Raw genomic sequence first — 18136 nt, 5'->3', positions numbered from 1 at the left:
ACATTTCATGATTTTCTATACAGTTCCGTTTAATTCTTAGGAACTCCCCATAAGGGATGTGTTACGCTCACCTGGTTCCCACAGGGGCATCGATCGGACCCGGACAGCTGCGGTCTCCACCAACGTGATGCATAGTGAAGAGATGACAGTCTGGACTGGCCCGCCTTATCTTGTCTGCTGGACTCTAAGTATTCTCCTGCAAGTGGAGAAAGGGATTTAGCCACCCGTGGACTTTAGTGATGGCCCCCCAACAGTTCTCGTTCTCCCTATAATCACCTCCGATATTCCCTTTTGGTAACCTCACCTTATGTTTTTAAATGATGAGCTCTCCATCCTGCATGGCATGCAGGGGCACGTAGATACCAGTTACTTCACTGGGTTGAAGGTACTGGAGGAATTCCGGAGGAATAATGACTCCAGTGTCTATAAAGTTCAGAGAGTTCAATATGTCCGATGTTCACTCTTGTTCCATTCCCTCGTTAAGTTGCAGCTGGGTCCAAAAGAATATTGCCTGGAGGAAGCTGATGGCGTTCAGTTAAGAGTCTGTATAACCAAACACTGTCTGGTAAAAGTTGCATGAGTTTAACTTTCTGTTTTCTGTACCTTTATAGGTGCGGCATAGGAAGATGCGGCGAATTAAAGAATAATACCTCAGGTGGTAAAGCAGGTAAGCCTATGGTGGCAAAGAGATTGTCCTTGTTGGTTTTCTCGGCTCACCTTGTTATTCCTTTTGTTTTCCCCCCAGGTGCTGGGTTTCGACGAAGAAAATGATGGAGGCAGCGCCGAGTCGAAAGATGCGGTGGACTGGTGAGTATAACGCGGCGCTGCTGCTGGCGAAGCGACGCGTGCTGAAATAATGTCCTTTCCAGGCTTGGAGATGTGCTGGGTCCGGAATCAGGTAAGGAATCAAATAATGTCTGTGATCTAACCTCTTCTCCTTTCTTTGCCTTTTGTCTACGATCTCCGGATTCGAGGCAGGCGTGGCAGAAGACTGGATGCTGACTTGCTGACACAGTGAGCGTCACGCTGCTGGATGCAGAATAACGCAAAGCATGGGCTGCTGTTCGTGCGTGGTTTAAATAGCCTGCAAAGTAGTCCCAGGTAAGAAGTTCCCCAGAACCACACCCGAGTGAAAAATAGTCCCTGTAATAAAATAGTCCCATCCAGGCCTTACGTTGGCTTGGACTCATTTGCAGCATGGTCTGCATAAGGTAAGTAAAGTCTATGAGCCTGGCGCCTAAGGCACCAGGACTGAATCCAAACAGCCCCCAGCCAGGGCTGTTGGGGTTTTAATGAGTATCTGGATGCCTGCTCCCAGCGCTGATGGACTCGATCTGGATGGCCGGGGGTAGGCATCATGACAGGATGTTGTTTTTGACATGAGGTGGATGGTGACTTGCTGCGAGCAGAATGCTATTTCCTGCAGTTGGTTTACTATATAAAGTTGTGTTGTTCTTGTTATTACAGATGAACAAGTTACTTCTTACCTTGTAACGTTCTTTCGACGGGATGTTCCTCCGACGTATTCCTCATCTTAGATATCTCCTTCCAGCTCTGCTGGCCTCGGAAAATTTTTTCTCTAGAGGGCGCTGCGCGTCGACGTCCTCCGAGTCGATGTCCTTCGACAGCCGCCGTGTCGACGTCATCCTGCCTATAAAGGCCGCGCACAGCGTCCGTTGCTCAGTTCCGTTTTGTAGCCCACAATAATACTTTCTGGACTAACTAATCACCCTGAAGGAGCGTAAGCTGCAACAACAAGGGAAGTAGAACTGCGGGGATGGATGGGAGGGTCGATGAGGAATACGTCGGAGGAACATCCCGTCGAAAGAACGTTACAAGGTAAGAAGTAACTTGTTCTTCGAAGGGATTGTGTCCTCCGACGTATTCCTCATCTTAGATAGGCTCCCATAGCAGTATTCTATTATCGGAGGAGGGAGTACTGACTTCACGCTGTCTTCTATTGATGAATAGAATGCAGTACAGCCCTTCCAAACCTAGTCTCTTGACTGGAGGAGGAATCCAGATTGTAAAAACGTGTAAAGGTATGGACAGACGACAATGTAGCGGCCGCACATATGTCTTTAACCGGCACGCCTCTTTTGAGGGCCGATGAAGCTGCAATACCTCTGGTCGAATGAGCCCTAAGGTTTTGAGGGGGCTCTTTCCCTGCCAGTTTATAACATTCCAGAATGGCTAGAATGATCCATCTGGAAATGGTCTGCTTAGTTATTGGTAACCCCAGCTTGTGACCTGTGTAACCTACAAACAGCTGGTCTGCCTGTCTTATCCTGGCTAGTCTACTAATGTAAAAACTTAAAGCCCTCCTAGGGTCTAGCCTGTGTAACCTCTCTTCCTCTTTCCCCGGGTGAGGAGGAGGATAGAAAGATGGTAGGGTAATCTTCTGAGTGATATGGAATTCAGAAACCACCTTTGGGAGGAAATTAGGCTTCACTTGCAGGACAACTTTGTCTTTGTGAAATATAGTATGAGGGGGTTTACAAGAAAGCTTGTAATTCGCTCACCCTTCTAGCAGATGTAAGTGCTATTAATAAAACAGTTTTAAGGGTAAGGAATCTTAACGAAAAAGATTGGAGAGGTTCGAAAGGTGTACCCATCAGGAAAGTTAGTACTAAGTTTAAATCCCATAGGGGAACTTGGAATGGTCTTGGGGGATAAACATTGGTTAACCCCTTTAGAAACTCTATTACCAAGGGTAATTTGAAATAGGATGGTTCTTCCGCAGTACACTTAAAGATGGATAGCGCTGCGAGATAGCCCTTAATGGTGCCAACTTGAAGGCCTGAATTTGCCAAATATAGTAGGAAGGACAAAACCATTGGTGTACCACATGAAAAAGGGTCGATATTCTGTTCTCTACACCAGCTGCAAAATCTGTTCCAACGGCAGCGGTATAAAGACTTTGTTGCTGGCCTCCTTGCCGAAAGCAACACCTCCATATCATCATCAGGGAGGTCCCAATCCTTGTATCTCAGCCTTTCAGAAGCCAAGCGTGAAGGTTGAGGGTTTTGATGTCTGGATGGAGAACCTGACCTCCCTTCTGTGAGAGTAGGTTCTCTCTGAGTGGAAGTCGAATTGGAGGGCAGATGGACAAGTCTAGAAGGTCCGGGTACCACTTTCTCCTGGCCCAATCCGGGGCAATTAGGATCATGGTTTGCCGGAATCTTCTCAACCTCCTGATCATTTGAGGAATGACAGGGACCGGTGGGAACGCGTACAGAAGCGGAAACTCCCAGTCCACTATGAACGCGTCTCCCAGAGCTCCTCTCGGGGGAAATTCCCTTGAGCAGAACAGGTCGCATTTCCTGTTTAGGCTGGTGGCGAACAGATCTACCTGAGGGGTTCCCCAAAGGGCGAAGATCTCTTGAAGGACTTCCTGAGCTAGCTCCCACTCGTGGGAGACTGTGTTCTGCCTGCTCAGAGCGTCCGCTGTCAAGTTCTTCTCTCCGGCTAGGTGAACTGCCGATAGAGAGATTCCTTCTTGGATTGCCCAAAACCAGAGCTGCATCGCCTCTCTGCACAGGGGTAGTGATCCTACGTCTCCTCTTTTGTTGAGGTAATGCATGGCCACCGTGTTGTCCGTCATTATCAGGACGTTCTTCCCTTGTACAGCTGGCAGGAACGCCTTCAGCGCAAGTCTGATGGCTCTCAGCTCTAACAGGTTGATGTGTAGTCTGGACTCCGATGGAGACCAACGACCGCTGATGGTCAAGTCGTTGGCGTGGGCTCCCCCACCCCGTGAGTGAGGCATCCGTGACTACTGTTATCTCCGGCCAGGGTAGCCAAAACTGTTCTCCTTTCAGAATGTTCTCCTGACAGGCCCACCACTGAAGGTCTCGAGCTACCCTGCCGTGAACCTGAAGATCTGTCATTCTCCCTGAGAATTGTGACCACTGAGTCCTCAGTGCCCACTGGAGGGATCTCACTCTCAGGAGAGCCTCTGGCACTAGGAAAATGCAGGATGCCATGAGGCCTAGCAACCTCAAAAAGTCGAAGGCTGGGAGACGTTGGGCATGCTGGAACTTGGTAACCATCTGTAGAATATCTTGAGCCCTCACCTCTGGTGGCGAGGCTTTTCCCAGGGAAGTATCCAGGATCGCTCCTATGAACTGGAGTCTCTGCGATGGTATCATTTGTGACTTCTTTAAATTGAGGGAGAAGCCCAGTCTGTGAAGGAAGTGGCACACGTGATTTAGCTGGATTTGAACTTGTTCCGGAGAAACAGCCCTGATCAACCAATCGTCCAGGTAGGGGTAGACGTGAATCCCTTCCCTCCTTAGACTTGCAGCCACTACCGACATTAACTTGGTGAAGACCCTCGGGGCAGAGGTCAGCCCAAATGGCAGCACTCGAAATTGATAGTGAGAGTTGCCAATTGCGAACCTCAGGTATTTCCTGTGTTTGAGATGGATAGGCACATGGAAATAAGCGTCCTGAAGGTCCAGAGATATCAACCAGTCCTGGAACTGAAGGGCCTGGAGGATCTGAGAAAGAGTGACCATCTTGAATTTGTCTTTTCTGAGGAATTTGTTCAATTCTCGCAAGTCCAAGATGGGTCTCAGTCCTCCGTCTTTCTTTGGTATGAGAAAGTAAGGTGAGTACCAGCCCTTGTTCCTCTCCGCTACAGGTACCGGTTCTATGGCACTTTTCTCTAGCAGGTCCCAAATTTCCTGCAAGAGGAGCGGATCTGGAGCTTTCTGAGAGCTGATCCCCGGTGGATGACTGAGGTATACGTAGGAAAGGCAGGCAGTAACCTTGGGCAACTGTTTCCAATGCCCAAGCATCTGACGTGATAGCCTGCCATACCGCCAGATGGTGAGTCAACCTGCCTCCTACAGGTGTCCTGTGAGGGAAGTCCTCAGAGTGGTTTTGGGGCGGCTGATGCAGATGCAGATGGTAAAGAGGCACCTGCTGTTGCTGCGGCTTTTGAATATCTACCCCGTCCACCTCGGGTAGTTCTTCTTTGACCCCTTTGAGCCGGTCGTCCTCTACCTCTTCCGAATGCGGAGTAGAAGCGAAAGGACTTGCCCCTCGCAGAGGTTCCTGTGGGACGAAAAGGAGTCTGACGGATTGCAGCTCCTAGGGATTTTGCTGCTGCTTTTGAAGTTTGCAGTTTCTCTAAACTGTCATCCGCCTTTTTCCCGAACAAAGAAGAGCCATCGAATGGCATGTTCAAGAGCCTGGCTTGCACATCTGGGGAAAAACCCCGACTTTCTCAACCAAGCGAATCTCCTGGTTGATGTACTTGCCGCCATTGCTCTGCTGATCCTGTCAGCCGAATCAATGCCCGTCTGGAGGGATTCGCACATAGCGTCTTTACCGTCCTGTATAATATTCAGGAACGCATCCCTTTCTTCTCCCTCCGGGATGCAGTCAGCCGCTGTAGAAGCACACTCCCAAAGTGTATGGCTGAACCTAGCAAGGGTGCAAGTAGCATTAACAGATTTTAACGCCATGCTACATGCTGAAAAGACTTTCTTTGCCATAGCATCATTTTTTATCGTCCCTGTCCTGTGGGACGGTAGGATAAGCCGTCTTGACATCGGTAGAGGATGCTGCCTGTACCACCAGACTTTCTGGGGATGGGTGTTTAGACAAAAACTCTGGGTCTGTAGAAGATACCCTGTACTTTGTAGACAGTTTTTTATTTACTGCTGGTACTACATCTGGGGTTTCCCAGTTGGTCATGATCTTTCTCTGAAGAGCTTTATGAAAAGGCACCACAGGATCCTCCTGTGGGCCTTTGTCAAGAATATCCGTGAGGTCATCTTGTTGGAAAGATTGTGAAGGTGCAGACCACCCCATGAACTCTGTAATCCTGGCCATTAAGGCTCTGTAGGGGGTTTCAGCATGCTCCCCCGGGTCTGGCTTAGCAAACTCCACCTCAGGGGAAGTGTCTAACCCACTTGCCCCATGTAAAGAATCATGAAGATCCTTTAACCTGCGCTCTTCAGAGGAAAATTCCTCTCTAACTGGGGTTACAGGTCCCTGTAACTCAAATGTGTCTTCCTGTTCAGACAAATCACCCTCTTCTAAAATTGAGGATATAGTTCTCAATTGTTCTGAACTCATAAAGGGAGTAAATCCCATTTCCAAGGCAGAGGGTGCCGAACTTGTCATTATTGGCCTCGAAAACGTCGATGTCGTTGACGCCGAAGGCTTCGAGCGTGGCGTCGAAAACAGAGGCGGAGGCCTCGAAGACCTCGACAGAATTGGAATTCTACTCGACAATATCGAAGCCATCGACGTCGAGGGCCTGGGGATAGTCACTGGATATGTGGTAACCGTGACTTTTCTTGGCGTCGACGCCGGTGTCGAAGCTGGCGTTGAGTCGACAGACCCGTGTGTCGAAGGTCCCTTCGACAACGGCGTCGAAGACATCGACCTCGACGGAACCTTCGTCGACAGCGTCGACGGAACCTTCGAGGAAGGTTTGGAGGTCATAGTCCTGCTCGAGGGTTCGAGACGCGCTCGAGAGGTTTCTTTCACCGGGTACTGCGACTCGCGGCGTTTTTGACCTTTGGGTCTTTCGACCAGAGCATCGCTCTCGGCAGTCTTCGAGGGGGTCGAGGCCGCTTTCTCGAAGACGCTCATATTTTTTCGGAATTCCTCCCATTCAGCCCGGGAACTATGTTTCGTGGGGCAAGGGATTCTTTTTGGCGAAACAGAGGAAGAGGAAGACGGAGAAGGGGATCTTCGACGTCTCCTCTTCGAGTGCTTCGATCTCGAGGAGTGATGAGACCCACTCCGAGACCTGGAGCGCGAATGGTGACGAGGAGACGAATGTCTCGACTTCGTCGACGAAGAAGAAGCTTTAAAAGTCTTACCTTTCTCCAGCTTCCCCCTACGCTCCTTCAGGGCCTTAGCTGTCATGGACATACAGTCCTTGCATTCCGAACAATGGTGTTCAGCTCCCAAACACCACAGACAAATTCTGTGAGGATCGGTCAACGACATCTTTTTCCCACAATCTCGACATTTCTTGAAGCCTGATCGAGGAGTTGTCAGTTCCGACGAGGAAGCCATCGAGTACGGATCGAATAACTCGAGGTAAATAGGATTAATCTGACTAAGAACTGAGCAACGGTATTCCGAGGCACTGAGTAAGCGCGGAAAAACGGAACTGAGCAACGGACGCTGCGCGTGGCCTTTATAGGCAGGATGACGTCGACACGGCGGCTGTCGAAGGACATCGACTCGGAGGACGTCGACGCGCAGCGCCCTCTAGAGAAAAATGTTCCGAGGCCAGCAGAGCTGGAAGGAGATATCTAAGGTGAGGAATACGTCGGAGGACACAATCCCTTCGAAATATAATTCTAAATCCAGGAAGTTCCATCGTTAGTTGTAAATTGTACTGGTTGTTGTTTAGGAAGTGGTGGTATTCACTCAGTGATTGTCGCCTTTGCATATAACTAAAATGTTGTCTATGAATCTGCTCCAATAGACAATCTGATTTAATTCACAGAAAGATTGATGCTGCCATGCATGATGTAATTCAAATGCACCCATATACAAGTTTGCATAAACTGGTGCAAATTTGGCCCCCATTGCCGTTCCTCTTTTTTTGCCTAACATTTCTAGAATCATTTCATTTTGGTTTTTGTATGATATAGATCTTGTGTCTAAAAAACCTTTGGTTGTTTCCATTTCGTTTTGGTGGAGAATGCTGGCGTTTAGACTGGTTACGTCAAAAGTTACCAATCTGAAATTGTGTTCCCATTCAATAAGTTCCAACTGGTTGATGACGTCAGTTGTGTCTTTGATGAAGGAGGCGAGGTTGGCTGCCAAAGGTTGCAAGAGTTTGTCAATATATGAAGAGATCGGTTCCGTTAGAGAGCCTATGCAGTTTATTATTGGTCTGCTTGATGGAAGTAGATGATATTCTGTATGAATTTTAGGTAAGAAGTAGAGGCTTGCTAGTATCGGATGTCGGTTGTTCATGTAATTGTACTCTTCTTCTGTTAGGAGTTGTTCTTCAAACAAGTGTTTGTTAAGTTGCTGCCATTCTATGATAAGGCTGGGAAGAGGATTATTAGTGAGTTTCTCATGGGTTTGTTTGCCATTCAAATGCTTGGCAGCCATCTTGATCTAATCCGTTGTGTTTAGCAAAACAATTTTTCCTCCTTTATCTGCATGTTTTATAACCACTGATTCATCCTTGTGTATATCAATAAGGGATTCTCTTTCCTTAGTTGTTAGATTATAATGTAGGTTGGTACGTTTAGAAGATTTGAGGTATAATTATCTTAGATCCTCTGTTACTGCCTTTTCAAAAAGGTCTATGACACCACGTGCCTATACTTAGCTGGCCTGAGGTAGATAACTAGGAGGCACTCCAATGGGGTCCACTCAATCCGAACTATGCCCACCGCTCTACATGTCTGTTCTACTCTAACACAAAAGACCCATACCACGGCACAACTCCATATCATATGCATCAGATCAGGCCCCATCTCGGGCAGCCCCCAGCCCTCCCACCACCAAACTTAGCCATTCTGCTGAGGTCCATATATGTACTATGTAGTATATTGAGTTGTAGTAAGTGGAACAGCACATTATGTCAGACACATTTAACAAAAAACAAAGCCTGCTCCCACTGTACTTTAGTAATCTGTGTCCCAGCATCCCTTTCCCACTTACCCCACAGTTTATCATGTGTGTTTTTACGCAGCCCTCTGATAGTCCTATATTCTAGTGGTCGGTTTAATGCCATCTTCCATCTGTTACAGTAGGGACACTAGTCCATCCTCCAACGGTTCTTCAGGTAGCCCTCCCCAACACTGCTTGACCACCCTCCGGATCCTCATAACGCAGAAACAGCCCTCCAGGTAAGCCATCCGCTTTCTCAAGCTCTCCTAGTTCCTTGAACTACCCATTTTCAAACATGTCCCCCCCACATATATACCCCATGCCGTTCCCATATCCTGACCTCTCCCAGCTCCCTCCTATACATACAGGCATATGCCACCAGTGGGACACTTCTAGTATACGGGCACGACAAGCTCACCATTTTTTTTTAGAGTCCTGGTCAGATCTGCCTACCCAGCTGCATCAGTTTACATTGGGCACTCATGAAAGCCTCCAGGGCCCATTAGCATTCATTTAGCCTGCTCAGCATCACTAACATCTGCAGCAGTCGAGTTTCTGCATTTACCCCATCTGCCAGCCACATCACCACATATCTCAACTGCGCCGCCAGGTAATACCATTGAAATTGCTGGAGTTGAACTCCTACCCCGTCCCCCTCGCCATACGGCAAGTGTAGTGTGCTCAACGCAATCCTGCAGCGACCGACACAGCACAGGAACTCCCCAAGAATCCCTTCCGGATGCCGGAAGAAGCTCAGTTCTGTATAATAGCATACATTTGAAAAAGCATAATAGTTTTGGGAGAATTATCTTCGTTATGGACACACTACCCATGAAGGAGAGCAGCAGGTGTGCCCAGAACTTCATAGAGCACTTTATCCCAATCAAAGCTCTTACAGTGTTATGCTTGTGCATGTCCCCCATGTTAGGGAGAATTCTCTTATAAGGCTAATTTCCCAAACCTAGTGAGTCCCCCAGCAGCTTTGCTGGATTTTATTTTTTCTTTTCTCCTGCTAAGAGTGAGACTCTTTTACTCCCACTCTTAGACATGATTTGAGGTAGGTCTTTGACTTATGTGCTTATGGGCTATGGGGTCTCTTTTTACTCCATAGGGTATCATCTGTTTTTCTGTATGTGTGGTACATAGCACCCTCAGTGCAGTACCACAGGGGTGTCACAGTGACCCCCAAACATAGACTCCATACCCTGGGACTGACTACTGTCTCCCAGGGCATGTAAAGTCACCATTGGCTTTACTAGTCCAAGATTGTGAACAGAACCAGTACAAACCATCATATTGTGGAAGTACTGGTAAGGGGTAATTCGATTGCCACTGGGTCTGTTTTCGAGGGGGCACTGTCCCGTCCCCCCCTCGTCGAGTTTCTGGCCGGTGGCATATTCTCTATGGGATTTTCCCATTGATTTTAAACGCACCACTTTTTGGTGCAATGTTAAAGATACTGCCGGTTTATTAATTTAATATTAAATCACTGGTTGGGTCTTTTTGCCAGAACTCGATTCTAAAATGGCGTTTGTGTCCGTCTCTGTAACTCTGACCAAGGTCGAGCCCTTTGTACCACTATTTTGGCGGGCTTCTCCACAGAAGCCCTCCAAATGGTGCCACTCTGTCTGGGTTCCACAGGAAGGGTGGAGGGGGGAATTGGCACCCTGGACTGCGCTGCCTTAGCAACCCAAGTCGCACTCTACTCTGATTGGCCCAGTGGTGAGCCGCCCAGCTCACCACTTAACATGTGTGATTGACAGCTAGGCTGATGAATGGGGGTTTTTCTGCATAAAAGCAGGGCCTTTGGGACTGGAACTTCAGAAGTCGCCACAGGACCTAAGAATCCGAAGCGGGAAGAAGCTGAGCCATCTGCAACGACGACACCACTGGTGAAGCCCTGCTGCAACTACCTCACCACTTTCCCGACGACAAGAGAAGATCTTCTGCTGGACGAGTCTTCTTCCCCTGAGCTGGTGGGATCAACCAGTTCGCCCTTTTTTACCTTCCAAAGACGTCTCTTGGTCGAATCGCCCGTGCAAAGCACCGCGGGGCCGGATAGCCAAGCTCACCACTTTTGACCGCCAATAAAAGGACCGCACCTTTTAATCGGGAGCTCCGCGGCTGGTTTCATTCCTGTGCAGTGCAACAACTCCACGTTCCCTCCTCAACGAGATCTTCTCTTCCCCTGGTCGGAACCACGAACTTCAACCACTGCCAGGAACAACTGACCCGCTGGAGCTTCCTTTCTCTTTAAGATACTGTGTCCTGCCTGGCCTCCCTTTCTACAGATTGCTAAAGGTGACCCTTAAATCCTAGGCTTCTAAACTGGGTTGGCTCCAGGCCTTCTAACTTTATCTTTTTAATCACCCCAACCTCTTTTGAACACTCTGCAAAGACTTTCAGTGCCCTTTAAACAGTGTGATCCTGGGCACATTTCGCTTTGCTCCATTTAAAGTGGGTCTAGCTTATGAACTTTGGCTCTACGGTATAACCTGCCTTTCTCTCCTTGCTCTGAACCCTTAAGAGTGTTGGGAACTATTTTATTCTTATGCTCTGCCTTTTTCTCTCCCTTTAACTACATTATCAGAGTGCCATCTTGGTTAAGCGCTCACATCTGTTCTAACAAATAGTGTTTTAACCCGGTCTTGTCTGATTAATGGGGGTGTGTATACTTTACCTGACTGTGTTTTAACTTGATTTTGATTGAGAGTGCTAGTATATGCCATAAAGTGTGTTTTAAATAAATAATTATATTCTTTTTATACAAAGCTCTGGTCAGTGTTTGTTTGCTCTACTGTGTTTTGGCCCTATTGTTTATACTCTGCATACTGCCCTACTCTTCTTGAGAAAGGTCTGACTACACAGCCACAGCTAATAGGTAAATCTGGGTGGTGCAGACTGCTACCAATTGGGTTTACTGCTTACTCCTGTAGTCTTATTCTTTTTGCAGTGTTCCCCAAGGGAACTGCACAGGATTCTGCCTAACACCCCAGATCATGCACCATTTGCAGTCCCAGGTATTTGAACGTATGAACTTCCCACCTCATCCCCAGCTCCGGGAGATCCAGCTCCTCCTCGCCTTTTAGTTTGGCTAGCAGAAATAAACATGATTTTTCTGTGCTAACCTTAATCCCCTGCCAGTCGTGCAAAGTCAACTAGGACTTCCATAATGATGGGGAGGTTGTGCCCCGGTTCACAAAGATACAGTAGCACATCGTCCGCATGTAATGAGATAAGATATCTCCTGTCATCAATTAATACCCGCGGGTAGGTAATCCTGTCTCAAGTATACAGCTATCGGTTCCAGTGCCAATATATAGATTATTGGTGACAAGGGGAATCCCTGCCTAGTACCTCTCTATGTCCCATAATCCCGATATGCACCTCCCGGATTTCAACCTGGCCACTGGGTCCGTATAAAGTACTCTAATCCACTGTGAAAATGACGCTCCAAACCTCTTTAGGACACCATATATCCACCCCCAATATACTGAATCAAAAGCTTTTATTGCATCTATTGATGCCACCAGTAGCTGTTCAAGGCGCCCATTAGTGCTATCCATCATGTACTGCAGCCTCCTTAGGTTTAGAGACTTATTGCTACCAGGGATAAACCCCCTCTAATCGGGTGGATTAAGGTTGCTATTTCTTTACGTAGCCGCCTTGCTAATATAGTCGTGAGTAGTAGGGCCAGCGGGCGGTAAGGATCGCAACACTCCAGGGATTTCCCTGGCTTCAGTATCGGAATCACCCAAGTCTCCCTCAAGCCTAGCTGTAAAATACCACTTTCATATGCCTCTTTGTACACCTGCTGTAATGGTTTCGCCAGCAAGGAGCTATACTCTTTATAAAATTCTGACGGCAGGCCGTCCCCTCCCGGGGCCTTGACGGTGTTAGCGCTACAATCGCATCCTTTACCTCCTCTAAAGTAATGGGCTTGTCTAAATATATTGCCTGCTCTCTTGACAGACATTGGAGACTAATCTGATCAAGTACTGCCACAATCTCGTCCTGCGGCACAAATAGTTCATGAATATAAAGCGGTTTATAAAATTCCTTAAAATTTCATTTATACCCACATGGGACCTCCATTGGGCCCTGCATTCATCCCGCAGCGCCTTGGTCATAAACCTAGGTTTCCCTCGGTTACACAACCAGGCCAACATCCTCCCAGCTTTATCCCCCTCCCTGTGTGCTTGTTCCTCTTATGCCTCAGTCGAATTTCGATTGTCTGCCCCATGCCTATTCTGACTTAATCTGCATTTACGCCTGTACCCGCTCTTTCCTTACCCCAGTCTGTGCCTGCATGTCTAGTTAGCCCCGCAATCTCCTCCTCTAGGATTTCCAATTCCTTATTCAGTTTCCTACGAATCCGCCCGCTCCGGAAATGGTCTCTCCCCAAACCACCACCTTCCGCACCTCCCACATCATGCCTCAACGTCTTACGCTTCCCACATTTATTTCAAGGTATTGCTCCATTCTCTCCCCCAATGCCTCTGCGAAAGCCCTGTTCTCCAGTGCCGCCACAGAACTGCTAAGTTGGGACCATGGTTCTGGTATCTCCCATTTCCCATACTACCAGCAGCAGCGGCGAGTGATCGGACACCACGTGACAGTATATTCTGCCCCAATACAATCCCTTAGATTTTCATGACCTACAAATACATAATCTGAGTATACAGAACATGTGGAGTCGAATAGAAAGAGTGTCCCTTAACTCCCATATGCAGCCCCCGCCAGACATCCACTAGTGCAAGTTCTGACATAACCGCTTTCAGGGCCATCATAGCACCTTTGTAGGGACCTATGCGCTCTCTCTATCATAAATCCCTGGGACAACTTTCCCTGTCCAATTTCTTGTCGCAGCAGTGTTTCAACATACTCTGTCAGGTCCCTGCCCTCGATTCCATCTGGCAAACCAAGTAATCGCACATTATTTCTGCAGGATCGTTCTTCCGCCTCCTCGATCCTCGCCTCCAATGCTGCATTTCTGGTTTCCAATTTCCGCCGCTTCGCTGCCACCGTGGGAACCAGTTCTTTCCATGTAGCCAATGCATTGGTCACCCTCTCCGCCAACGAGATGACATCCTGATGGAGGAGGTGTATCTCTATGCCTACAGCCCTAATTTTACTCTGACATTTTCAGTTCCAGGATTGCGGCCAGTATTTTGGATTCCTGCGGGTCTTCCTGCTGTCCCCCAGCTTCCTCCCTTGTCGCTCCCTTCTCAGGTTCTTCCCCTTTTGCTTTAGTTTGTGTCGTGAATGACTCCTTAATCGTTCTAGTTTGCTTGTTTTTGGGGTCGGGGTATCATTACCAGTGGTTCCGAGTCCTGAGTTGCGTGCCCCTCTGTGTCCCCACCCCACTCGTCCATCGCTTTACCTTGGTCTTCCTGCGGGTTCCCTTACCTACTTGCTGATCCTGTAGCATATGTCAAGGAGCGCCTCGTGGGTGCACACTGCATCTCAACCTTACCTGTGAGGCGATCTACCAAGCCCCCGAAATGTATTGAGGGGCCCCTCCACTGGTAATGCCCTCCAGGCTCTGGCCTGGATGAACTCCAATTCTGCTCTAAGGTGGGGGTGAGCATTCCCTGTCAACTACTTCAGCAATGCAGGGCCAGTGTCAGACTCCACATGCACCAATCAGCAGCTGCAGATCTACCATGTTGTGCTCGCAACCTGTGTTATTCCGCTCTGTATTCCACCACTCAGTCCCAGTCACTGCGCGTACAGTTGCCAGTTATTTGGGAGATCTTGATTGCAATCTTTTCTCATGCACACTCATCTCGGGCACATAATCATTAGCAAGGCATCCTCCTCCATGCCATTGCAGCACTTCCACTTGCCTTCCATTTTCGTGCTCCTCTGTCCCAGTTGCATCAGTCCACCATGCAAAATGTCCTCTCCTTAGCCCAGTCTCGTACCGCTGCCGCCCCTGCCTGCAATCTTCTTTCGGGCCTGTTCCGCCTCCTCTGCAGCACGGTCTTCCGCTCCCGTTGCCCACAGCAGCCTGCATATATGAAGGGAGAGGTGGGGAGAGCACTATGCCGCCCAGTCCTGCGGTACCCCTCCTCAGCTCCCGCTGTCTGCCATGACCCACACAGGTGGAGAGGGAGGGATCCAAGCCGCCCAGTACAGCGACACCACTGTCACCACCAAGGCCCCCCGCCACCAGCTTCAGCTGCCCTACAGGTCCAATTCAGTCCATGCTGCCGTCACTCTGCTGAACACCCTCTTCACTGGTCCCTGCCAGGGCTCAAATTCTCTGCCATTGTGGCTCCCTTTCGAACAGAGCTTTTACACGGCCGTGCGGCTCCACATACTGTGGTTAGCAACCAAACTCATCAGGTGGTGGGCACCAGTGTCCTGTGCCCTTAACTTCAAGTCAGTGCTCGCACAAAGATCCATTACTGCAGTTTCAGGATCTTTACAGGAGCTGCAACGAGACACGCAGGGGCGTTGTTAGGGGGGGGCTAAGGGGGCTATAGCCCCTGACCTTTTGGTTGTAGCCCCGGATAGAATCTCAGGAGCTACAGCCAAAAGACTAGCTAGCCCCCAGTCCCAACAGCTCCAACATCAGTTTAGCCCCAGGTCTTACCCAGACCTAGCAACTCCCCTGGAGACACGTCTGAGCTATGTGGGCCCAGACCACGCCCCTCCTGGCTTTCCCACTTGCTAGCAGCATTGATCTTTTTGTGAACCAGACATGGGTGACCAGTTGAGGCCAAGGTTGGGCACGTGAACCCAACACCGCTATTGGCAGTAAATGAGGTAGCTCAGACAGCATAAATAAACCCCAGCGTATCAAGTACAAAAAGGTCCTGCTGTAAGCCCTCAAGTCTGCTCTATTGTCTGCATTCCTAGGAACCTCAGGCACCTTCTCAGAATTAGCCCATTTATAGGGATCCTCTAAATGTAACACCTATGCAGGGAGTCACTGGGCTGCCATCAACTCCTTTGCAAGGAACCTCAAGGAGGTATCCAGTAAAAGACCACTGTAAGAGTTCCTCCTAAAACCAGCAATCCCTGGAAAGAAGGCCAGGATGCTCTTAAAGGAGAGATATCCACTTAGTTGCCACTGCTATGAAATCCAGTAGATGCTATGGTGGAGGATTAGCTAATAGTACCACTCACCTCGGGAGGTGAGACTAAGGACCAGCAGCAGTACCATCAAACATGTGGACCCCAGCACTCCAAAGCCAAGAGAGATTGTCTGCAGCTGCGTCTTGTTGCCCATCACTTGCACAGAAGGAAAAGCCAACTTTACCCACCATAAGCATAGAAACGCTACGACGCTGAGCTGATTTACTCAAGCACAACAAATCCAAAAGGCCCATCAAAACAAAAGAAAAAAGGAATGAGAAGGCACAGGAGGGGAATGGTTGTGTGTGCAGGATGGCAGATTGTAGATCAATAAGGAATATTCTCCCCAACCCCCCTCAACCTCCTCCTACCGTCAGCCCCCACCCCCCGTCAGCCCTCCCTGCAACAAAAGGGGTTTCAATTCCAGTCTATCTGAATGGAGGATAGGAGAGAGGACAAAGGAGTAATGTCCATTTAAGGAAGCGGTTTATATGCCAGTCACTCGATAGATCTTTGAAGATGGTGCAAGGTGGACACCACAATCTTTCAAACAGAGAAATGACTATTGATATCCACAGGAGAAAGATATGATAAAAAATGCATACCTCATGGCACTACTAGCAGCACAAGAGCCAATATTCAGACGATGTGTGATTTACAGTAGAAAAATGCTTGTTCAGACTTGCTAGGGAAGACTATATACAAGCCAAGTTCTCAACAGGAATTGCAGACAATTTGATGGCAATGTATTTCTGCTGGTACAGTGGAAGAACAAACAAGGGGTCTTGGGACAGATACAGAGCAGTACTGAGAGCCTAGGCACAAGGTTAGAGACTGAGTAAAGCCTGTTACTCTAAGGGGCAAATGCGTAGACTAGATGGGTCCGATATTCATCCATCATCAAAATCCCTGCTGCTTTGTTTTTTTGTGATGTATTGGAGACCCTATTTCCATCTATACAATTACACAGAACAGTTATGTCTAACATCATAAATCACGCTTAAGCAGTACAGAAATGTGTACACTGGTAACTGATTTGAGAGACAAGCACCACATACTGATATTAATGCATAAGTGAGACCTTAGCATGGGAACCGCAAAGTACCCAATATTAACTATGAGAATATGTGGGTATAAAAACAGGGCAGCTGTATAATCTGATGGTATACCCCATTTCCCGCAAGCAGTAAAGTCAAGGGTAAGAAATAGAAAGAAGTCATACTATTCAAACTCATTTGCTGAAGTAGAGTTCTCCATTAAATCCACTGAATCATTACAAAATAGCCATATAAAAAGTCGCTGCCATATGCTACAGAAACATTTTCAACAAATGAGAAAAATAATGTTCAACCCACAAACCCTGAAATGTTTAAAAAGTCTTTTCTATATCCATTTTGATACTTTGTGCCAGTCTATTATAAATGGAAAGTAAAAAGGATTGCTTCCAACTATGACCTCTACTTAAGGCAGTTGCTTAGGCAGTGCCAGCATGAGATATGATAGGATGAGCTTGTAGACCATAATCACTTACTTTTCTGATGTCATCTAAGGTGTTGATTTCTGGCGACAAGCCACCATGTACACATAGAAACTGCTGGTTCATCAAGGCTGCCAATGGAAGGCAGTCGAAGGCATCCATGCAAGCATCATACACCCTTTCTGAATACTTGATTTTACCTTTTCAGATGAATGGGAGAAAATAAATTAGTTTGCAATTTTCACGGTCTACATATTTTCTGCTGTTACAATTAAGCCATTCAATATGCATAACCAATGTACTTCACAACTACCAATAGACCTTTCCCACAAAATTAAATGAAGTCAGTAAATTGCTTTCATTTTACAGTGACCATCAAAATAAGTACTTCTAAAAGTTCAGATTATTTTGCAAATGGTTCACAAGCTATCACACAGTCGAAAATGAGAAGGCATAAATAATTCAACTAAAACAAGGAAATTATTGAAGCTTTGCAGCCACCACTTCTTTTTCATTCTAGAGTATCTCAAATTGTATCTGCACATGAATGTGGCATTTATTTTTTAACAAAGCAAGACAGTACATGAATATTCACCTCTGTAGAAAGCGGAAAACTTGCACACTAAATATTTTTAAATTTAGTTTTTATTGCAATTTTCCATTTGTAGAAATCAGAACCGAGAAAAGAAAAAAAAGACGGTAGTAGTAAGAAACACAGCAGTAGCATTTCTCAGACAAATAATTATTTTCAATTTCATCTTGTGTCAACAAAATGGAACAACAAATTTAGCAGCTATTTCCAGGAAACTCCCTTTTTTGGGTCAATCGCTTGTCAAACAAATAATATTAAAAAAGCTTACTAATGAAGAACATCTAAACCTTAAACCTAAATGTACAAAAAATGTAAGGTTACTCACCTAACGTATTCTTAGTCCTTAGTCCCCTTTCCTCCATACTGCATGGGCG

General features: G+C 47.4%; 1 protein-coding gene across 4 annotated transcripts in view; it reads right to left on the bottom strand.

The window, feature by feature from the left end:
• The window catches only part of PPP3CA (protein phosphatase 3 catalytic subunit alpha), a 1568629-nt gene that overhangs the window by 635788 nt on the left and 914705 nt on the right, over positions 1-18136 (bottom strand). For all 4 annotated transcript variants that reach the window (XM_069630708.1, XM_069630707.1, XM_069630705.1 and 1 more), the window contains exon 5: positions 17225-17370. In XM_069630708.1, coding sequence (XP_069486809.1) covers positions 17225-17370 — 146 coding nt within the window. The remainder of the gene's footprint in view (positions 1-17224; positions 17371-18136) is intronic.

This window comes from Ambystoma mexicanum, chromosome 6q (genome assembly GCF_040938575.1).
Source record: "Ambystoma mexicanum isolate Mex_15411 chromosome 6q, UKY_AmexF1_1, whole genome shotgun sequence".
Taxonomy (NCBI): domain Eukaryota; kingdom Metazoa; phylum Chordata; class Amphibia; order Caudata; family Ambystomatidae; genus Ambystoma; species Ambystoma mexicanum.
This window is presented reverse-complemented; position numbering and strand designations above follow the sequence as displayed.